Source organism: Pteronotus mesoamericanus, unplaced genomic scaffold (assembly GCF_021234165.1).
Source record: "Pteronotus mesoamericanus isolate MK-2021 breed Mesoamerican mustached bat unplaced genomic scaffold, CSHL_Meso_final scaffold_651, whole genome shotgun sequence".
Lineage (NCBI taxonomy): Eukaryota > Metazoa > Chordata > Mammalia > Chiroptera > Mormoopidae > Pteronotus > Pteronotus mesoamericanus.
The window spans coordinates 31,330,470-31,354,875 of record NW_026555325.1 but is presented as its reverse complement, the minus strand read 5'-3'; the positions used below and the strand labels follow the sequence as shown (position 1 = coordinate 31,354,875).

Genomic DNA, 24,406 nt, shown 5'->3' with positions numbered 1-24,406 from the left:
GACAGATGAAATTAGGGGAACAAATATCAAAAACCCCATTAAAAGCCAGATAGACTCAAGATAAAAATAAAACAGTATAGCAGACCAAAGAATATTCCCAAACCTCCTGTACACTCATTTTGACACATCATCATATTAAAAATGCACCTGGAAAGCTGATGAACCTTCTGCTAAAACCCTCCCCCTAAGGTCCTCACCTGCAGAAAAAAGATAAAAAACCCCCACACACTACAGCTGGCCCTAGGCAGACCCACTCAGGGCCAGGCCCCTGTCCAGTAACAGAAAGACCCCTGAAGAGATGGCTGCCCAAATCCTCTAGTGGCTAAATCCCAGAGAGCTGCTCTCAGACACAGGCTAGAGTACTGCGGAATTAAATGCTGACTCGACACGCAAAACTGTACCTGAGTCTCCGGGTATGCCTTATCTAGCTGGAAGATTCTGCAAACTTCTACATGCATCATCTCACAGAGAGTTCTGTGATGATGCCACAGCTAAGCTATGACCAAATCCCGGGTTTAATTTGGAAACAAAAAAGTACGTAAGGCTAGCTGCTCTGTACATGGGAACAACAACAGCAACAAAACAACCAGAACCACTGCGTATAGTTCCATAGAGCAGTTGGAACTGCAACCTGTCTCTTTACCAAGCCATGTGTCACTGGGGCTGCATCTGTCCAGGAAAGGTAACTTTTTCCAATTCGCATAAAAGCTGGATGAGTCCAAATCATGACCCTTGGAGAAGGCTGCATTTTCCAGAGGGGACACCTTTCTCTGATGGTATGAAGGAATCCTATGAGCTAACTGTGACTTAATCCTGCTTTTCTGTGGTTAAGTGTCATTATTATCACTCACCAAACCAGAACTCTTACAGTTCCACAAAGATAAAGGATTCTCTTCTTCCTGAAAATTTTGTGAAGTGTATGAATTTCCCATAAAAAGTCATAGTACCAAGGCACTCCACAAACACGAAGAAATAGACGTTCTCAACTTACCTCAGGGGCCATCCAGAATGGGGTGCCAACAGACGTGTTTCTCCGCAGACGTGTATTGGTGAGTTGAGCTGACACACCTATAAGGAAACGGTGCCATAATTGGGCAGCAAGCAGGGGATGAGGCTAGGCCAGGGGCTGGCAAACTTCCTCCATAAAGGATCAGATAACAAATATTTTAGGCTTTGTGGGCCATATGTTTTCTGTCACAACTTCTTAACTCTGTCATTATAGTGTAAATGCAACCACAGAACACAAAAAAAAACCCCAGTGAATATGACTGTGTTTCCATATACATTTATTAATAGATGCATAAAATTTTCAAGTATCATAAAATATTCTTCTTTTGATTTTTTTCCCAGCCATTTAAAAATGTAAAAGCCATCCCCTGCTCAAAAGCCATATAAAGACAGGAGGCGGGTCAGGGTTGGCTGACAGGCTACATAGTCTGCTGACAGCTGTGTAGGAACATTTATCACTCTATCTAAATCACTCAAATATTTTTTTTTCCTAATAAGCATTTCAACCCATATTGCTGAAAATGAAATCAAAAGAAAACATCAACAACCATGGTCAACACAAAATATATTCCTATTATATTTCCAATATATTTCAGGTGATTTCTTTCTTAAAATGGTGTTTCATTTTATGGAGAAAGAAAATCGGCATGCATTATCTATAATAGAGCATCAGAGTAAACATAAAATGTTTTCAGTGCCTCATCTTACCCAGAAGCCTAGAAAACTAGCAAGAAAACTATGTTTGTCAAATGGAAAAAGAAATTGACTGATATTATTATTATGTAGGGGTCAATGTTGAGCCCCTGAATTTTAATATAATTCCAATTTACTTTATCTGTCTTAGCCTTGAGCCAGCTCTCTCCTTTATACGACAAAGGAATAAAGTAGAAGTAAATGTACACTGGGTTAGGAGTCAGAAGACCTGTTTTTCATCAGTGTTATACCTTTCCTAGTTGTATGACCGACCTCTCACGGGCCACCTCTCTCTAGACTACTCAGCCTGGCTACCAAAGGCCACCTTTCTCATCTTGAAATTTTCAAATTGGGGATAATGATACCCATCACACCTAACACAGAGTTCTTAAAGAAGAAACAGGAGAAGAAATTTGAAAATATTTTATAATTGTAAAGTACTTTCCAAATAAAAGGCAAATACCAAGTAAATACCAAACGTAGTCCTTAAGAGAATGATAAGGGTTGCTACTAATGGTATTGATGAGGAGAACTTAGAACCCTGGATTTGTGTGCATTTTAGCAAAGGGCACACCTGTGAAAACATCAGGCATAGATTTGTCAAGGAACAATGGGATGTTTCGGGGTGGAGAGTAGGTGGGCTAGGTGCTAGCATTCTCATTAGAAAACCAAAGAGGGCTGCATAACCTGTATGGATCGGCCATGGATAATTTCTTATTTTACCCAGTCCTCCACTACAATTTTGGTTAAAAAAAATATACTTTTCTGTGTTTAATTTCTAGAAATTTCTTTTGCAGCAACTGGAAGTTCAGGAGACTTCTATTGGAAAGATCCGGAGCCTTTACCGTCATGCCAAATCACACAGCTGGTGAGAGGATAAGTCAGCATTAATCCCCCTCCTCATCCTTCTAGGTTCTTTCCCTCACAGTGTATTCACTGCCCCCAGGATTGTGTGAAAAATACATTTCTGATGTTACGTACATGGTACATTTGTGGAGTTACACCATTCCTTTCATAGAAAGAGTTTATAAGACTTAAAGTGCCCCACCCTGTTTTTTTTTCTTTGCACGCTCTTCAGTAGATAGACTAATACACCTAAAGAACCTTCATTTACTATTGAGTAATTTATTCTGAGCAAATGGTTCACTGATATATTTTAACACTGAATACTTTCTTACCAATAAAGCAATGATTATTCAAAATCATCAATCTTTTCTCCTACTATGTTGACACTGATAAAGAACATTTTAAAAAGTGCTTTTGTAAATGTTTTTTCTTTATTTGTAACAATCATGCTAAAGTACTAACTGTTGTTGAACTCATTTAGAAGATTCAAGCATTCAATAAACTTAAAAAAAAAAACTGTTTGTTGGTTTGTGAATATCAATACGTGAGTATTGCAAGGGGATATTTAATAGTTCTCTGGCTTTAGGTAATACTGCTCTGCATTTCTTCTCACACTTCCATTTCCTGTTAATGTTTCCAGTTCGACCAGCCTCACGTGCAGCAGCAATAATCACAATTTTAAAGAGATCCCAAAGGACTAGTTTACCTTCTGCTCACTGGGAATAAGTATGCCTAAGGCTAGAGAAAGTCATTTGAAAAACCAAACTGCTTTCTCTTTTCATATGCAAAAGAAGAAATGACAAAATGTAAATTATAAACAATTGCCCTGAGACATGAAATTCTTCCCAGAAAAGCAAAAAGTTTTTCTGTCAGATTCTTCTCTTGAAACAGTTTTATTTTCTATCTTTAATAAAATTGCTTCCAAAGCTGAAAATAGATTAACAAACAGCATCTCCTAGGGTGATCCATCTGGTAAACCCCCCATTCACCAGCCTGTGTTTGACTGGAAAATTCCCTCAGCCTATGGGGTAAGGCCCCAGTCTTCTGAGATTGCAATAAATTGTTGCCCTTGGCTAAACTGCACACATCAAGAGAACAAACGAGAAGCAGTCATTACCGAAGTCAACGAGCTTAACTCCTCCTTCTGTTGTCAGAAGAATGTTATTCCCCTTGACATCCCGGTGGATGATTCGGTTATTGTGCAAATGCTGAAGGCCCTGCATGGCATCCACCACCACAACCAACAGGAAAGAGAAAGGGAAAATCTGCATGGTTATTTTAAAACAATTATTGTACTATTAAAAATCTAGTCAAAGTCCACATTTGGTTAACCTCCCTGCTGTTATAGACCTTGCATATATATAATAGGGAGGTTTCCCCCTTGTAAATATGCAGTGGGGATCCAGCAATGGCAAACTGCCCCCTCTGCTGTCATCCCCAGCTCAATGGACTTTCTTACCAATAGGGCCCCATATAAGATGTATGAGATCAGTGCTTCATCCAACCGCTGGCCGAACCTGAGCAGACCTTTGACAAGCTCGGTGACTGAGCCCCCATTACACAGCTGCAAGAGGAGATGCACAGGAGAGAGACAATAGCAGAACACATATGAAAAGAAAAAGATGTTAAGAATGCAAACCCCATGTGGTAAAATAAATTTGCAGATCACAAAACTCCAGGTCAGAATAGTGAAATTTCAAATTTCCATTACACAGTCAAATCCAGTCCTCTGTGTGTGTGTTTATCCAAGGTGATGATTTACGAGTGAAAGTGCATGTTCAAAAAGTTGATTTTTTTAATTGTCAAGTGAAATATAAAAGCACAAGTTATTACTAGAAATTCCAAAGATAAAGCATGGTGACTTACTGGATATTTTTCATTTGTATAAATACTGTCTATTTTTTAAACATGAATTTGGAGGATAATATAAAACCAGAAGAGTCAAGATGGATATTGTTGATACTGGGGTGGAAATACATTCAATTTCAAATCTCCCTGTCTCCTGTGCTGGCACTGCAGGCAGCAGAAGCTCAACCAGTGACTCTTTCTAGAGTTGCCATTGCATCTCATATTTATGGAGTGGCGCTGCATCATATGTGCATGCAACCTTCTCATAGTCAACTTTAGGTATTCAGCAATTTTATGCTCTTCTTTCTTTTCTGTAATTAAAAACACTGTGAAAGTATATGTTGCATATTTATTCTTTGTTATGTGTTGTCCATCGCTGAGATTTGAGAGTACGTAAACCAGGTATCCTCTCTTTTAGCAGCAAATTAGGATTTTCTTGAATAATTTTTACTAACTGCAGAAGTCAATTATGCAGGGTTGGGGTTTGCTACATGTCTTCTTAAATCAAGGGTTCTTAACTGGTTTGAGCAGGGTATGTGATTGAAATTGTAAGCAGTGTGTATATGCATCTTGCATTTTTCTGCTAAAAAAATTCAGAGCTTACATCAGATTCTCAGAGCTATTCTTTTCCTTATAAAGGTTAAGACCCTGCTTTAGAAACTTATGTTTCCTTTTCATACTTTGCCTACAATTTGGGAAAGAGTTGACTAGTGAACATTGGAGGGTTCCCAGTCAACTGGCTTTTCATAAGCAAGAAACTCTGAGGGAACACAGAGTAGTACCTTTCCTTTAAAAAGAAAACTTTTTATCAAGATAATAATACATTAGGATGTATTTGACTCTAATTATGGACAATTACAATATTCTAGTAAGAGTTGAGCAGATGTTTTTATTTGACCATGTATCATTCCCTACTAGATAAATGGCAGATACCTTGCACACACATTATAACAAGATAACCTGTAACTGAATCAGCCCAAGTTTTTACCATTTAAATTGCTCATAAGCAAGAGTATGTGGCTAAAAATCTAATACAGCATTAAGAATTTTTAACACTATCTTACTTTCTTTAGTAGGGACCTGAGAAGCAGTGTAATGCATTGAAGGCTATGATGGTCTCATGAGTTTGAATGAAGTGTCCTTGGAATCTACCTTCTACTATGTCAGACATAACTTGTAACCTAACTCCGATCGCTCTGATGATTCTAATGTTCAGTACCAGGGTAATGTCTTCCAAAGGATTCCAGATTCTTCTGATTTCAACTATGTCTTATATGACCCCGAAAGGGCAAATAACAACCAATGTTCAATATAATACCCTCTTGAGCAATGAATGTATATTCAGTGCCATGATTCATAGAACAGTCAGAAAATTAAGCTTTTGATGAACATAAAATAATTCTTTCAAGACTCCCCAAACTGATTCTATATTTTAGGAACAAAAATTGAAGAACTGACCATAGAATCAAATGATGATCATAGAAGAACATAGGACATGACATTGAGGGAAGTTCTCAACCCACAAAAAGAAAACCCTTCTGGAGTGGATGTCATGAAGCTCAGAGAGCTTGAGAAAATGAGATGAGAGTGAGAATGCCCCCTCTTGGATGGTATGTATAAGGGGATAATGATAGAAACTTCAGTTTCTTATGACCCTCTTTTCGTTTGGAAATCTAAAAGGAGACCTCTTCACAGAAGTGCCTCATGCCAACAAGAGGTGTCCACATTGAATGGAAATGGCAGTAGAGTATGGTGAAGCCAACCAAGCCTGGGATTATAACATTTCCCTACAACCTGCTCATGACTTGCAGGAGATCCAGAACTTTATGCTCCATTTGAATGCAGGGACAAGGACAAAATTCGAATGAGGAAAAGAGTGTGAGGACCTCATGAAAGGAAGGAGGATCAGGGACCAGGGACACGGGGAGACATGGTAAGGCAGACAGTACAAGGCCCTGGGGGTCCTCACGCAGTTTGAGACCCTGCTATCACTGCCATGGCTCTACATGAGCAACTGCTTATGCCCAGATCCAAGTACCACTTAGGGAGATGGAGTGGGAAGAAGGAAAAAACGGCCTTAACAATACTAAGTCCTTGTTCAAATGATTGAGCATTGTAAAAATTGGATATAAATACTAGACTTTGCCCCTTCCCAAAGAAGTCACTCAGATGGACTGAATTTAACAGAATAAGTTAAAGTCAGTTGTCTCCTCTAGGCAGTCTGGGGGCTCAAGAACAAGGTTGAGTTCAGTTACCGAAAAGAATGTTACCTCTTTGTTCTCAATAGTTTATACCCATTACTCAAACATGAACAGGACATGGTCTCTACCCTCAAAGAGCCCACCACCAGTAAAGGACACATGAGTGATTAGGAGTGTGGCATGTGGAAGCAGCGGTGTGCCTAAGGGAGAACGGTGACATTGAAGAGGGAATGGTGACTTCTGCTGAGGTAGGGTGAATAGGAAACATCTGGGAAATCTTCCTAAAGGATGTGACATTTGCAATGAGTTTGAAGGACAAATGAGTTTATGGAAAGTGGACAAAAGGGGAAGGGCATCCCTGGAAGAGGAACGTCGTTGTGTGTAGGAAGGGAGCACAAAAGAATGAGGAATGTATGTGTGTGCGCGTGCATGCGTGAATTCTAAATCCTCTGCTACTGCTGGAACAAAGGGTGCCAGGATCCTAGGACAAGGATATGGGGAAGGAATGTGGGGAACAGGGAATGACAGGTCTGCCCTGCTAAGCAGTATAAGCTTTATTACTATACACACATGTATTATATAATAGTACCATAACATACCATTAGATAATAGTAAGCTATTCACAAATTTCAGGCAGGAAGCCTCTGTTCAGATTTGCATGCTAGAAAGATGACTTGGGCAGCAGATTGGAGGGTGGACAGAATAGGAAAACACTAGAAGCTGGACATCTATTAGGAGGTACTGAAGCAATCAGGAGAGGCAGGGTCAAAAAGTCAAGAATAATGAGTATGAAGAGTCTGGGACAGATACACAGGCTTTTCTGAGATCAAATAGACAGAGATTTCCGACCAACTGTATGTAGAAAATGAAAAAGAGATAGTCTGGGATCTTGTGAGAATAGGAAAACAACAATAAAATTCTTTGATCCTCTAAACCGAAAACAAGTAATAGGAATGCAAGGCACTATAAGACCTCCTTTAGAACCACCCCTCAGCCTGGCTCCTCTCTTAGGGAGGCATGTACTCTACTGAATTGCAAGTGCACTATTAAAATTCTACCCAGAGAAAATTTAAATACTGGGTGATGATCCAAGCTAATTCAACCCTGGAATTTTCCCCTGAAACCTCATTTTAGTCTCTTGCCCTACTTTAAATGTGATCATTTTTGCAATAGGAGCCTATTCAGTGATATTTTATATAGGTAACCAACTTACAAACTTTCTTCAGACCTCTAGAACCTATGAAGGGATTAGAGCAGCCATTTCTGTCAGCAGGATCTAAAGTAAGCTATGGGTTTAAAAACAACAAAAGGATCTTTACTTAGTCAGTGCTTTTGGTTCACTAAATGTCAGAGTTTAAGAGCTTACTGACTGCCTGTGATTAACAACAACAACAACAAAACAAAACCAAAAAAACCATATAATTAAATTGCTCAGGGAAACTTTAGAGGAAGTTGTCCTGCTAAGTTGATAAGTTCCCAGCAGGGTGTTAAAGGGCAGCGCATGGGTTACAGAGAAAGCACTTTAGGTGCTTGGATATAAAAAAGAAAAGCAGGTACATACTTACAATTATATAACCATGGTAAATGTTCAGTGAAGTGATTGGACATTTTAAAAGCATGACAAGAAATTATACTTAAATATATCAAATAAAATAACCCCCTTAGAGTTTTAAGAAGATAACCAAGGGCTGGAGCATGCAGCCTCTCTTTATTCCCACCCACTCTACCAGCCTTCACTCTCAACTACAGAGGTGTGTCTCCAGGCCTGCATTCCTTCCCACACGCTTGGCATTCAGGAAATGTGGCAGCTTGAAGCATCTAGAATTTAATGAACATTTTGCTCCAAACCAAGAAAAATAGAAAAATCATTAATGTACCACAGCTATTTTCCAAAATATCGTTGAATATTGATTCAATCACAGTATGTGCCTTTGCTAAGATGGTCATAATTTCAAGCAATAAAGTGTTCCTTGCTCAATTAGCCATCAACTTTCCTCCATGTTATTAAAAAGGCCAATGCAACACAATCACCAGACCTTTATTCTAGTTGAAGCTCTAACTTTCAAGGAGATTCTGTACTGGCATGTTGATTTGATCTAATCAGGTGGCAGAATTAAGAGGAATTTCTTTTCAGTGTCCCTTTTGCTCAGTGGACTTTATTTTTTAAGAGTGTTAGGTTCCATAGAGGGTATAGGCAAAAGTCAAGAATCATCAAAATTACTCTAGATGATGCCTTAGGAAGCACTATACTGGACAATGTCCACCTCTCAATAAGGCCAGAACAATGTATATTTTTCCTCCACACTGTTGGGAACAATTGTTTGTTTTCCTAATACCAGGTGAAGTAACTGGTTTGCAGCTAACAGGATGAAAACTATGTCACTTGCAACCTTGGAGTTCTAGTCGTAGTGAGGGGAGATGCTCACAAGAAGAGGTAGGCGGGCCCCACCTCCCATCTCAGAGTCCCAGGACACATGCTTGTTGAGTAAAACAGTGGGGTGGGCAGGATCACTCCACCACTCAGCTTCTAAGTCTCTCTTGCTTTTGCTGAACACATACAGCACATGTATGTAGGATGCAACTCTGTTCCATTTGAAAGTTCCTCCCTTCTTCTCCTTTCCCAAGTGTTTAGGACCTTCCTCCTGGTCCCCAGCACTCCAATGACCCTCATTCTGGAACTCTGCCAGAACTGCCATCTCAATCATTGCTTTCTAAATGTGTTGATGTGATCAACTTGATTTATGCTACAATATCAATGGATGAAAATGGTTTAAAGTATTACATTTGCAAGAGAATCAAGATGGAGGAGGAGTGAGTGGAAGTCACACTGACCTCCTCTTAGGACCAATCTGGAATTACATCTAAATTGTGGAGAAATCACCTGGAACAAACAACTGAACAATAGTGAGAGAGGAGCCTTATAACCTCAGACAGACAGAAGATCAGCTTTAGCACAACCTAACTGGTAAGGAGTGCAGTAGAGACTTGAGAAGGTGGGCAGGGTGCCCACGGATGGCAACACCAGAAGAATATTGAAACAGCCAGTTGGATCCCCCTGAGAAGGGTGGGATCTGAACCATAAGCAGGGATCTCCAGCCTACAGCACCAGAACCCCAAGAAGTACACAGATAACAACCAGCTGTGAAAAGCAGCAGGACTGGTCTCTGCCAGAGACAGGCAGATGGAGACAGAGCCATTTAAAGGGCCAATGCATAAATTTTTATTTGCAGCCACTTACCCTGGTCTCTGGCAAAGGCAGGGGCAGAGTGGACTAGAGATGCCTGAGGAGAGCTGGGGAAGGAGGCTTTGAGGAGAGAATTGAGAAAGTAGCCAGCAGAACCCCAGTGCTGACTCCTCCCCCATAGGGCAGCAACCACCTTGCTCAGGCAGACCACTCCCTTGAGTGGCAGCAGCATGAGAGGACACAATAGCCCCACACCCAGAAGGGACTTGGCCCTGGCCCAGTAGTGATAAAGCCTGACTGTTGAGTACATAGTGGCAGCCACAGATAGTAGATCCCTGGCTAAAGGGAGCTCAGAGAGGTCTGGAGACACTTGAGGAGAGACAGGGAATGAAGGCTTTGGGGAGAGAACGGAGAAGAGCCAGCGGGATCCCAGTGCTGACTCCTCTCCCATATGGCAGCAGCATGAAAGGACCCAATAACCCCGTCCCCAGGAGGACTCTGCCCTGCCCTGTGCTATCTAAGCCAGCCTGCTGGGTGCAGAGTTACAAGATTAACAGCTGAAGGAGACAGCCACAGACAGTAGATTACCGGAAGTCTCGAACAGACTGCCTAAGGTCAGACAGGGATGACATCAGACATCATCAGAGGCAGATTCAGAAAGAAAAAACAGCGGTCTCCTACCATAGTAGTTCACACCACAAAGTCAGGAAATCAAGATAGATCAATTTAAGAAGCAGAGGCAAAAAAGAAGAGTCTCACAAATAATGAGAAGACAAATAAATACACCCCACTCGAAGGGAAAGGAGGAATCCCCACAAAGAGAGCTAAATGAAATAGAGGCAAGTAAACTATCAAATATTAAGTTCAAAACAATGGTTCTAAGGAAGCTTAATGAGCTCAATGAGCTCAGAGAGAATTACAAAAAAAACTACAGGGAAACTACAAGGAACTTACTACAAACTATATCAGTATGAAAAAGGACATAGAAACTATCAATAAGAGACAAGAGAAAATGAAGAATACAATTTCTGAATTGAAGAACACAGCAGAAGGAATCAAAAACAGTCTAGATGAAGCAGAGGAACGAATCAGTGAGATGGAGGATAAGGTAGAAAAAAGCTCCCAGAAAGAGCAGGAAAATGAAAAAAGACTCAAAAAGAATGAAGAGGTGTTGAGGGAAATGCAGGACAACCTGAAATGTAATAATATCTATAAATAGGGATACCAGAAGGAGAAGAGGAGCAAGGGTTAGAGAGCCTGTTTGAAAAAGTAATGATGGAAAACCTCCCTAATTGGAGGAGACAAAAAGTCACACAAGTCCAGGAAGCACAGAAGGTCCCATTCAAGAGGAACCCAATGAGGCCCACTCCAAGACACATCATCATTAAAATGGCAAATATCAAAGACAAACAGAGAATCCTAAAGAAAGCAAGGGAGAAACAGGTAGTAACATATAAGGGAGCCCTGTAATGGCTAGCAGCTGACTTCTCAGCAGAAACACTACAAGCCAGAAATATTCCAAGACATGAAAAGCAAAGGCCTGAAACCAAGACTGCTCTACCCAGCAAGGCTGTCAACTAAAATGGAAGGTGAAATAAGGAGTTTCCTAGACAGAAGAAGGGTAAAAGAATACACCTCCACCAAACCAGCATTGCAAAATATGCTAGAGGGACTGCTTTAAGAAGATGAAGAAAAATTGTCTATGAATACTCAGGTTTTTTCACAGTAACCATTACTTGATATTACCAATATTTTTAATACTTATTAATCTGATTGTGACAATGATGTTATTTTAATTGTTAGTTTATTATTTGTTGAAACTAAACCTGTTTTTGTATATTTCTTGCCTCTTTCTATTATTTTTAAAAAACTTTAAATGACTTTTTGGTATTCTTTACTCATTTTTTAATTAAAATTTTGTAGAATTTTTTTCCCTTAAAAAAAAGAAACTATTAATCCTGTTTTAGATGTAAAAGAAAGTATTTGCAATATTTCCTATTGCAAATATTTCCTATGCTATTACTTGTCCTTTAACTTTTTTTGTATGTATAGTCTTAAATGTTTAATATAATCACACTGTCAATATTTTACTTTATAGCTTCTTATTTTGAATATTTTACTTCAGGTTAGAAAAATATTATTTTGTATTTTCTCCTAAAACTCCTTAGGTTTTACATATTGATTTTTAACTCACCTGAATATTTTTTGTATAATGTGTGAAATAGGGCTCTATACTGGTTTTATTTCAAGTAATAGTGGTCCATACACCATATTTGTTGAATAAGCCTTATTTTCCCTGTTGATTTGAAATATTAATTTAATCATATATTACATTTTTAGACAGATATATACATTTGTTTCTAGAATACTCATTTTATTTCATTGATCTACTTGATTCTTTCTGTGCTGGCATTATATTGTTTTAATTGCTGAGACTTTATAATGGATTTAAATTTTTTAGTATTTTATAATGGATTTTGACATTTAAAAAATAAATAAAATCAATCTGAATTTAAAAAAAAAGAAAGAAAGAAGGAACTCCTACCTTTTGCTACAACATGGGTGGAAATGGAGAATATTATGCTAAGTGAAATAAGCCGGTCAGTAAAAGACAAGTACCATACGATCTCACCTATAAGTGGAATCTTGTCAACAAAGTAAACTACCTAACAAAATAAACTACAAGCATGGAAACATGGAGCAGACTGAAAGTCACCAGAGGGGATGGGAAGGAGGACAATGGTGGAAAGAAGAAGGGACTAAACAAAGAGCATGTACTAATGACCCACGGACATGGACAACAGAGTGGGAATGGACTGTGGGAGAGGGGGGTAGGGGTGGGGTGGGTAGAGGAGGGCAAAGGGGGAAAAACTGAGACAACTGTAATAGAATAAACATCAATTTAAAATTTTTTTTAAATAAATAAAAAAACTGCAAAAAAATAGTATTATATTTGCAGCGATAGGCCTATGCTGGACTTTCTAGAGCCTTCAAGCAAAGACTGGACAATGGTATCCTCCACAATTACCTTCTCCAACTGGCTTAGTTACTGAACTTATACATAGATCTCTAGGAAATGAAAAGATACTAAAACTAAATTATTTTATCAGGTTTAAAATGGTTTCTTTCGGTTTTGGTTTTGTTTTACTTTACAACCTCATTTACTAGTACTCTAGACTCCAAAGCATTTCTTTTAAGTTGAATACATGATCCGTGCTGACAGTAATGATATCTACCTAATGGAGGTTTTAGGTGAAAAGAAAAAAGAGAAAATGTAGTCCATGTCTTAGTGCATACTAGGATGTTTTTTTTTTTTTAGTATTGTGTTTTTCTTAAAGGTCTAAATTCTTACAATATTTAATTTAGGTGAGAAATAATAGGACTTACAGATTATTTAAATTTAATATTACCTTATATTAAAACTTAGAAATTCTCCAAAACATTATTATATGTGAGTCTTTCTCTCCATATCTGTCTAATACAGTAGGTGTCTGTCATGAAAAAGAGCTTTGGTTTACTTTCTGCTAACAATTAGTAATGAATTTCAGAAATGACGTTTTTATTTGCTTTTGTTTTCAGAGCTGTGGTGATTTAAGAAGGTTATTAACAACATTTTTCTATCCATTAGAATTGCTCTGTGGAATAGCTGCTCACTGGTCCTTTCATCTCATTGAGCAAGGAAACAGCAAAGGCAACATAAATTTAATCTCAATATGCATGATGAGAACAATATTAAAGAGATCATAATTTTATTGTGTGAGTCTCCTAAAGCACTCCTTAAAAAGCTGCAGAGGGAACAAAATGACCAAGGTGCTGTGTAGACATCATGGTCTTCCCGCTGCGTGTGTGTGAGAGACAGACCAGGAACTGTGTGGTCCCAGCCAAGCAGCGCAAGTCTGTGTTCAGTACTGCAGACTACAGCAGAGGATCAGAGTGCCCAAGTTTGGTTCTCTCTGCAGTTCTGCCACTTAATTTGTTATGGGACCAGAGGTAGGTCACTTCTTCTCTGGACTCTGTTCCTCAACTGAACACTAGGGAACTGTCCTGAAGGAAGGCTGAGGTTCCCGCCAGTTCTAGGAGCCCAGAAATCCCTGTTTCTATGAGCATACCGTGGGCACTGGACACATTTAACCACCCAGCAGCTTGAAATAGGGGGCCCAATCTGAGAGAGAAGAGACCTGGGGACACCTGGTTCCCTATACCACCAACTTTGGCATGGGACAAAACAACCAACACAAGGCACAAATGTCAGCATATTGTATTGCTGAGATATGAATACTTCAGTGTCTCCGGGCGGCCTCATTATCTATCTGTGGTCACCTGAAAAAGCAAACGCAGCAGGGAGCATGTGCACAAGGCTCAGTTCATAGTTCCTGGCCATGCCGGAAGGGCTGACCCTTGGTCTGTACTTATCAGAAAGAGCATTTATTCTCTAGGTGGTCGCAGGTGTGAGCAGCCCACCTGTCTGCCTGGAAAAGTCCTGGAAGTTCCAGTTCTCTGTATTGAAATACAGAACCTTTTTGAGTCAGGGGATAAAAATGGACAGAAACTTCATCATTAAATTACAGTGAGGTTTAAAACATGGAGATCTTACAGAACTGAAGAATAATAGAATAAGAGACCCTAGAAATAATACTTTCTATGTCCCAAGAAAAACAGCATTTTTAAAATTACTGATATTCTAGAGCTTCACTGGTAGGATAAAGTCTTCAATACACTCAGAGAAGGGAAAAGAAATAATAAAATCTGAAAGATTATAAGAATGTGTTATATAACAACTGGCCAACTAAACAAAAAGATTTCTGAAAACCCAAAACTCCTTACATATTTATATCTTAAGGTAGGCAACTGATGTGACAGAAATGTTCAGATTGGTTTTCCTGCAGATTATCCCATTTGAATATAATGAATTCCCCATACATGGTTGTCATAGCAACCAATATATATTTCCCCATGTCCAGGCCCTCCCAGAGCCAGGCAGAAGGTTTGAACAAGAAGCACTGGACAGTAAGTCAAAGGCTGGCCTCTCCTTTGGCACCTCTCTCTTAAGGCTTTCATGTGTGTTCACATGCGCCTGGATCATACAGGTGACCTTTGGCACAGAGGCATATGCTGGTCCAGAGGGACAAAGTCTAGAGCAAACCAGGGTGAGCCTCATGAGTCCTAACATACTAACTTCATAGATTGTCATTATTGTGTCTTTGCCATTCTAGTCCCTTTGGGAATTGGACTTGTGGGGAAGTGACTCTTGCACCCACATACACACATTCATTCCCATAAATAAGGCAGGACAACAGTGGAGGGAGTGCTGCTCCTTTCGGATTCCTCTTCAGAGCAGATGCTGCTGGGAATGCTGGCTGCCCTCTGCTCCCCGCTCCCAGGAGCACTTTTCACCAGGAATTGCCCCCGGCCACAAGGAAATGCCCCTCTCCCAGCCCAAGGCACTTTCCACCCCCAGAACTGCCTGCAGCCAGTGATTGATTGGCGATGCAGAGACACAATCCAGGACAGCTGTGCAAAAGCATCCCAACTCTCCATCTCCCAGAGGATGGGATGAAATCTGTTGCAACCACATTGCTACTCAATGTCCCCCTTGCCCAGTCCTGCCTTCCTTACTTCCTTCCAGGCCCATTTCCTACATGACTTTTCCAATAAACCTGCTATACGCAACCCTCAGAATCAGTTTGAGAAAACCCAATCTAAAAAGAGGATTAATGAACAAAGATGGGCTAATCTCAACTTGGTGAGCCAAGTAGATCTTGGGCTAACAAATTTTGATAATAAGTTGTGATTATATTCTCTACAAAGTGTCAACAGTAGAGGGAAGAAAATAATGTTTTCCAACTGTATTCCTGAATTCATTCAGTATTAGAAGAACAGATTATTAAAATCTGGAAGCAGAGAAACCTGAACATTTTTAGTACACAGCCTATCAGTAGCAGATGGAGAATGCCACATCTGGTAGGTTACCTGTGACACACAGGAGGGACTGCATTCTCGAATGTATATGGCACAGTATTTAGGCAAAATCACAGCTGTGTGCCCCTGGAGCTCTGTCTGAATGGAAAGTTACCCACTGAGACCCTCTTACCTCCAGGACCAGCCATAGCTGTCCTCCCACACAGTGATCTGCTTTGTAAAACATCCCATAAAACTTCACAACATTCGGATGATTAGGAAGAAACTGCAAAATGTTGTATTCTGCTTCGATCTCTTCATCCATATCCTACACATAGGGTTAACAAAAAGCATGCTGGATTAAGTCTAATGTGTGAGGAAGGGCACAGGTATGACAGCAAAATCAAGTAATCACTTAATAAAGCATATTTGTTTGTATTTTAAAGATTTTACTTATTTATTTTCAGAGAGAGGGGAAGGCATGGAGCAAGAGAGGGAGAAGAAGATCGATGTGCCATTGATCACCTGCCTCTCATATGCCCCCAACCGGGGACCTGGCCCACGACCCAGGTATGTGCTCTAACCAGGAATTGAACTGGTGAACTTTCGCTTTGTGGGACCACAACCAACCCACTGAGCCATGCCAGTCAGGGCATATTTATTTGTATTTTAATTTCATCATTACCGTATCTTGAATATACCTACAACATTCAGATTGCAATTAAAACTCTAATTATTAAATCAATAAAATGTCTTTATTAGATCCCTTTCTCTTTAACAGTATTATAAATATCTTTTCAATTTAAAAATGTCTGAATTTTCAAAGCAGTTAAGGAGAAGTAGCTTGAAGAGACCCAACACAGGATAGGATGCCTATAACCTCACTGTACAAAACAATGTCCAGCATTATAACCTCCATGTTCAGGGCTCTGAAATAAGATGCCAGGCTAAGATGATTGAATACCACATGTCTGGGTCACTTTGTAACTTACAGAGACACCAGCCTCTGTATAAGCCCAGCGAATATAATACATCATTCTTTTCAAGAGTATAACTCTCAAAGAGCCCAGAGAACCAAAACCAAAACAACAGTAAACTGGACAAGAAACACAAAGTCAAGGAAAGTTTTAACTCTAAATGGAATCCTGTCCTTCAAATGAGCTGACAAATCAGGACTCATTTTGAGATTTCATGCCAGGTCTCATGAAAATTATTCCTAGAACTAGGAAAGAAGTTGAAAACTCAGTGTACATGAAATACTGCATTGTGGTTCTAATTTATCACCATTACTTACACTGATTGGATCCAGAATTTTTACTGCAGCCAGGCTACCATCTCTCTTGTTAGTTACCTTGTAGACCTTGCCATAGGTGCCTTTACCTATGGTCTCTATAATTTCCCAGGTATCCGTGGGGTCTGGAAGTGATTCAAATCCAAGCATCATGGGGCTGTAATGAAACAATCCATACAGATGTTTCCTGGTGGGGAGAAAAGCTTGTTACGTGCAACAGATCACAAAACTGAGGGCAGCAGGCTTTCAAACAAGAATATCTTTATTTCTTAACCTGCAACCTTGTGGTATTTTCCACTTTCCCTTTCTATTTTAAGTGAAATTTTTAAAGGAGGATTTGAAGTCTCCTTAAGAAATGAAGGGTATAAGTCAGAGAGGTCAGAAACATGACTCTAAAACACCTTTAAAAAGGCAATTTTTAAAAATGGGAGGATTATATATATACTGTGGGAGGGAGAAAGGGGGCTAAGGAGGATAGATCATGCCCAGGCAGTTGTCATTCTAGGCTGCTGCCAGAGGAAGTGTCTGTAAGGCAATGGTCTTAGATTTTCGTCCCCAGGTTATATTAACTATGACCAGGCCTCTCTGCTGGTCACTGCAAACCAATCCCCAACTTCTATCTGTAAAGTCTGGGTTGCTAGGAAAGATTTGGTGCCTGTACCGGGCATCAGTCGATGTACAGCAACCATTGCCAACCAGGTCTTGGGGCCTGCAAAGGAAGCTGACCTCAAACCCTATCCATACCGTAGCAAGCTAGTGTGGGAATCACACTGAGTGTGTGATTGCAGGAACTGCAAACTCACTTTGCCTATTTAATAAGGATGCAGCTCTACATAATTTAAGTACAGCTGATCCTTAAACAATGTGGGTCACTTTGGCCCACATTAAATAGGCAAAGTGAGTTTGCAGTTCCTGCAATCACACACTCAGTGTGATTCCCACACTAGCTTGCTACGGTATGGATAGGGTTTGAGGTCAGCTTCCCTTGCAGGCCTCAAAAGATTTGTCAAAATTCATGACAATCTTTTAACTCTATAGTCGGCCCTTTACACCCTAGGATTCAACCAACTGCAGCTGGCAATGCAAAAATACTATTTCAATCTGCAGGTGGCTGGTTGAATCCATGGATGCAAAAACCCACAGACACAAAGGGTTTACTGTATTTACTGAGAAAAAAATGCAAGCATAAGTGAATGCAGTTCAAACTCATATTATTTAAGAGTCAACTGCATTTTAAGTAGGAGCAACAAGCTTAGCAAGCAAGGTCACCCAAGGCTGATCCCATGGAAAAGCCTATTCAAGTTCCATTGCTCCTGGGCTGGATGAGGGGTCTCAACCGCAGTCCGCTTCTAACCTCAGGGGAGAGGCTGTCAGGCTCCAACAGCAAGAGTCGCGGCCTCCAGTCCCCACGCAGCGGCTTGGTGTCCACCCAAGGCAAATTCTCCTGTCTCATGCTGGGCATTCCAAATTGTACTTTTAATTATTTCCTAGACTGCATTCTCCCAAGGCACAGCCTTATGACCTGGCTCAAGAATCCACTTCTTATCTTTACCCTTTCTGATGGAAGCATTCAAAGATATTGAAAAGCATTACCAAAACAAAACAAAAGAAAATCCCAGAGGCTGTGGGCTTCACTCTGGAAGGGACCCTGTCTTTCCAGAGTTCATCTGGCAGGCACGCCACTCTCCACAGGGGCCTGAGACCAGCACCTCAAGAGTCCGGACAAGGCTCACCCTAGGATGAAGCACAGACCCCAAAAGGTTGGCTGGTCAAACAACTCCTGCCTTTCATCTGCTGGTTTCAAGATTCTAATCAACTCCAGCCTTTCCTCCTGGCCAGTGTTTTCACAAAGTCCGTCTTTCTCACCACATGTTATACAATTTTTGCCATATCTGTACTTCACCTGTGCTAATAATTACTAAAAACATTTAAAATAATTGCTTTTTTCATAAGAATAAATATCTTTAAAGGCACTATCACCATCCTAAATGCAAAACCAGTATCATTTGCCATATTTCAAAATCAACTGCAAAATGATGATTACACTACAAACAATAGTTATTCAAATCCAGCCAGATATCGCTGCCCCCAGCTCTCCTTTCTGAAAAAGGGAGTTCATCAAGTGATAGGAAAGCCTGAAAGACTAGCACCAACAGCTCCCTTTGTGTCATCAGAAGACCTGAAAGAGAATTTAGCAAGGGAATAGCTTTGTCATTACGCAATTCAGTGTTCTTTATTGTGAGATTCCCCCAAACCTCTCATCACCTGGAGAACTGCTCCAAGCTTGGCTACTACAACATCAAAATACAGGACCAGCTGGGGGTGCTGGTCAAGGCCAGACCAGCCAGAGAAGGGAAAGGAGGGTACTAAGATGTGTTTCCTAGAGAGAAGACTCTGGCCCATCCGCCTAAATGGAATTACTTTACTCTACCAGCATGGTCTTTGTTCCTCCGCTAACAGAGACACTTGCATCGGGGCTCAGTGCCATGACAGAGCAGCACTCAAGGCAAACTGCCTGCACAATCCTGGCCCTGCCCTGACCAGCCCAGAGACTTGGGCTGGTTACTCATCTATCTGCACTTCAGCTTATTCATCTGCATCAAGGGGCCGCTGTTACTGGCGATGCAACCCACTCATTAGAACTGCCTTATGGATTAGGAGATGATACAAGAAAGTGAGCACAGTGAGTCATCACAAAAGCAAAGTACCAAGTTCTGCTTCAGAACAGGCAAGGCTTAACAAACAGTTTTCTGTACTATTTCACTGCTGGCTACCCACTAAACAAAAACCAAGTTAGTTTTGCTCCAGTCAGTTTATAGTTTCAGACAAATGGCTGGAATCTGATATATGCGAATGAAATTAAATCATAGAATGTGGCAGCTGAAGAGGACCCCGGAGGCCATCAAATCAAGTGGTTTTCTGGTGATTTTTGGCCTCTAAACGCTTTTGTTGAACTAAATCTCACTTAGGATGCTGATGTATAAGTTGAGAGAAGCAGGGCCGCTCTGGCTGAGGCAGACGTGGAAAGCCAAGTGCGCGCCCCGGGCCGCTGTGGGAGGACAGCCATCCTGGGTGAGCAGCCTTCCTGGGTGGTTTGCCTGGGACCGGCTTGGCTTTACCAATGGAAGTCCTATATCCAGGTAAACCCCTCAGAGCTGGAAAACTGAGAGAAGTCTGTCACCTAGTACGTGGAGCTTCCTCAGAGCAGTGTTAGAAAACCATTATTTACATACCTGCGTATCCATGTCCACCTTGCCCCTTTTTATGGGCTGAATTGTATCTTCCACAAAACTCGTACCGAAGCCCTAACCTCCAGTACCTCATGACGTGACCACATATGGAGGTAGGGCCTTTAAAGAGGTGACGCAGGTAAAATGAGGTCATATGGGGGGGGGGCCCTACTACAACATGACAGGTGTCCTTATGAAGACAGCAGAGCACAGACATGCACAAAGGGAAGGCCATGTGAAAACACAGAGGGAAAATAGTCATCTACAAGCCAAGGACAATGACTTCGGAAAGAATCAACCCTGCCAGCACCATGATCTTGGACTTCCAGTGCCCAGAACTGTGAGGAAAAAATTTCTATCGTTTAAGGCACCCAGGAAACATAGCCCCATTCAGTAAAGGTTGCATAGGCATCAAAGAATATTTTCCTATATTTGTCCACACATCATTATTAACCAAATATCTAGGAAATGCCAAAACTCTTCATTATTTAAGCTGATAGAGTGATAGACACTAGATAAATAGATATTTAGTAACAGACTTTATCCTTGTGGCAATACAGTCCCTTCAAAGTTAAGAACAGTTGTCTTTTTCTTTTGTTTTTAGAAGGCACACTTTTAGAAGGCAGGAGCCATGTCTCTTGATGGCTCTCAATAACATTTTTTCTGTTGAGTACAAATGGATGGAACATGACCTCTGCTTGCAGTTAGTAGCAGGGCAGGTCATGCACAACCGAGAACAGCTCAGCTCCAGATCCGGCTCACCACAGGAGAGGGGACTTGCCCAGGTTACACATCGCATTGTGGTGAGGAGTTTCACATATGGCTGTAAACTAAAACCACACCTGCTGCTTTATCTTATCAGGATTGAATGTCTAAAGACTTCCTTAGGAGTTTTTCTTTCAAAGGATGCTGGGCATCACTAGTCATCAGAGAAATGCAGATCAAAACCATCATGAGGTACCACCTCACACCGGTCAGAATGGCCATCATAAACAGATCCACAAACAACAGGTGCTGGCGAGGCTGTGGAGAAAAGGGAACCCTAGTACACTGTTGGTGGGAATGCAGACTGGTGCAGCCACTATGGAAAGCAGTGTGGAATTTCCTCAAAAAGCTGAAAATGGAACTGCCTTTTGATGCAGTGATTCCCCTGCTGGGACTATACCCTAAGAATCCCAAAACGCCAATTCAAAAGAACCTATGCACCCCAATGTTCATAGCAGCACAATTTACAATAGCCAAGTGTTGGAAGCAACCTAAATGCCCATCAGTAGATGATTGGATCAAAAAATTATGGTACATATACACAATGGAATACTATGCAGCAGAAAGAAAAAAAGAACTACTAAACTTCGCAACAGCATAGATGGAACTAGAGAGCATTATGCTAAGCGAAATAAGCCAGAGGGCGAAGGACAAATACCATATGATCTCACCTGTAAGTGGAACCTAACCAACAATACACAGATGCAAGGAAAATAAGACCAGCAACACTGAATGGAAAAGAAACGGACAGAGACAAGGGGGTGGGGGGTGTGGCAGGTGAAAAGGAAAGGAAGGAGAAAGTCAAGGAACATATAGCAAGGTTTCATGGACAAAACCAAAGGGGAAGGGTTGAGGAGGGGAGGGAGCAAGGGAAAGTGGTCAGGGGAAGGCAGAGACAAATGTATTTGAAAAAATAAAATTTTAAAAAAAGTTTTTCTTTCAATTAACAGCAGAGGACATACTTTAAAAAAATAAGACATTAAATATTTCAAGGTTTGGTTCTGTCAAACATTATTCTACAGATTTCTATCATTACAGAAAGTCAGGTTTTATGTTTCCTGATGGAAGAATATCCCCTACCTAAGAAATAGTGTGGCCAAAAAAAATTAATTAAACCTAAATCTGATCAAGCTTCCAGAAGTACAGAGCAACATGTTAGACAATACCATGTGTGTACAATAAGCAAAATCCAGACTCTCTAAGAAACTCTCCAAGACAAACAACACATTTTCTTCAAAAAATAAATTGCAAATAAAAGTAATAAGTTGAAAAGGGTTACCTCAAACTAAAAAGGGCTTAGAATACACATTAATTGTGAAATAAAGTGTGGATTCACAAAAATAACCTAAAAGTTACAACATTTATGAGATAATTAGATCATTGACTACTTATTTGATCATATTAAAAAAACACTTAATTATTTTTTTATTGTTATAATTGTATTTATGATTATGTTTTTTTAAAAGTCCTTATCTTTTAATAGTACACACTGAAATATTTACAGATGCAATATGTCTGGAAATATATGAGAGGGAAAAAATTAGAAGGAGTATGCCTGAAACAAGGTTGGCCATGGGGAATAATTATTTACACGAGAATATGGGGGTTCATGATTATATTCTGTTTACTTTTGTATGTTTTTCAATTTCCATAATAAAAAGGTTTCCTAAATTCTACATAACTAATGTGTGTCAGTGTACATTCTGTTATTCATACACATGGTCAGTCCTCCCACCCCAAAGCATTTCATCACCACCACCCTGGAAAATGTTCTAAAAAGCCACCAAGTCTCATGTGGGCTAACACTTTACTCAAGTAGGCAACTGTAGACCACGAATACAAGATCAACAAAAAACACATAGGCATTTGAGTGTAAAGTACGCACACTCATTGCCAGAAAGTCACCTTCCCAATCCACCTCCAGCAGACAGAGGCCCAGGCAGTCCCGCTCTGTGGCTGATGTTCCAGCCCGAACACTGCTGCTAAATACAGAACTGTAGTTACGAGAAACTAATGAACCGTTGAATGGCACAGGAAAATCAATAGGCAGAAGAAGGCGAGTGACCTTCTCCTGCCCATCCAACTCCTGTTCTTTCTTCCTAAGCAGGGAGAAGAGCTAGAACATCAAAATACAGCTGCCAAAATGAACAAAAAGATTCCTCACCAAAGATCTGTAATCTTTTTCATCTTTTCCCTGAAAAAGAAACTGCTCAATGATTCAAAAGCTGAATCTGCCCAAGGCTAAACACAGAGTCACATAAAGAAAAGAGAAATATGTACACATTAACTAGCTGGGTAGGCGTCCCCCCAGGCAACCAGTGAAAGGTCTAGAAGGAAAATGAAGAGTAGTACAAGTTGAACCTTGACTTCAGCAATAAAAGGACTCCATGGAACAAATTTCACAAGTTTGCCCTTAAAGCTGTGTTTAATGAAGAAGACAGGCAGACAGACTGACATTTCCTTGTAAAGTTACTGAATATCAAAGGCAAAGATTTTTCAGGTACATAGGACACACGCACAGACATCCAAAAACAAAATTTAAAGCAAAACAAAATACTCAGGTTTCTTTCCACAGTAACACTCAACAGTCAATGCAAGAAAATATGTAATCTATGCATACAAAGTTCTGAGGAAGAAGAAGTGTGAACAAATATTTTTATATTTAGCCAAATTATCATTCAAATATAAAGACTTTTTAGACATACAAGAGCTCATTGACTGCATGAGTCCTAGTTAAAAAAACTTGACTTGAGTCCAAAATCTAGAAAACCAAGAGGTAAATATGGAGCTCTAGTGAAAAAAATCTGATAGGGAGAACCTACTTATATTTAGAAATAAGGTTATACAACAGTATGACGTACATTTACTGAAGGAAATATTATACATTTCAACAATAAAAAATAATAAGCCATATTCAATATTTGGGAAGAGATAAAAGGGAAAATAAAGGTAGAATTTCCTTACATTTCCTTACTTTTAAAGGTCATAAATCAAGAAATTTAGATATAGGTATAATATTTGAAATGATAAAGTTAGACAATCGAAATGATGGTATTAACAAAAATAAGGAGAAAGTATATGTGTTAACTTTCTCATCCATCTCAGTAAATAGTCGAGATAATTGATAAATAAAAGGTAAAACCACTACATAAAGTTATAAAAGAAATCGCTAAATAACCAAAAAGTAAACTATCAATCTTTGACATTATCATAAGAAAAGTAATTTACTCATATAGGCAAATATAAATATCATATGAAGAAAAGACAATCCATGGGATAAGAGACAGGGGGAGCATTAAAGACAGAAGATATAATGTAAATTAAGGAGCATTAAGGCTGAAAATATTTATTATATCATTAAATATATGTTTCTTTAATGAGGCCAAAATACAGAACAAACAAAACCTGTAGAGATTCATCTCTAAAATAAACTCTCCAAGAA

The 24,406-nt window shown here is 39.9% G+C and overlaps 1 protein-coding gene across 1 annotated transcript in view; it reads right to left on the bottom strand.

Moving 5' to 3' along the window:
- The window catches only part of MYO3B (myosin IIIB), a 389,700-nt gene extending 372,551 nt beyond the window's left edge, over positions 1–17,149 (bottom strand). Inside the window, exons 1-5 of the mRNA XM_054562662.1 lie at positions 16,973–17,149; positions 15,872–16,006; positions 4,007–4,111; positions 3,665–3,764; positions 992–1,068 (exon numbers count right to left, since the gene is read on the bottom strand). Coding sequence (XP_054418637.1) covers positions 992–1,068; positions 3,665–3,764; positions 4,007–4,111; positions 15,872–16,006; positions 16,973–17,122 — 567 coding nt within the window. The 5' untranslated portion in view covers positions 17,123–17,149. The remainder of the gene's footprint in view (positions 1–991; positions 1,069–3,664; positions 3,765–4,006; positions 4,112–15,871; positions 16,007–16,972) is intronic.
- Positions 17,150–24,406: the final 7,257 nt, after the last annotated feature.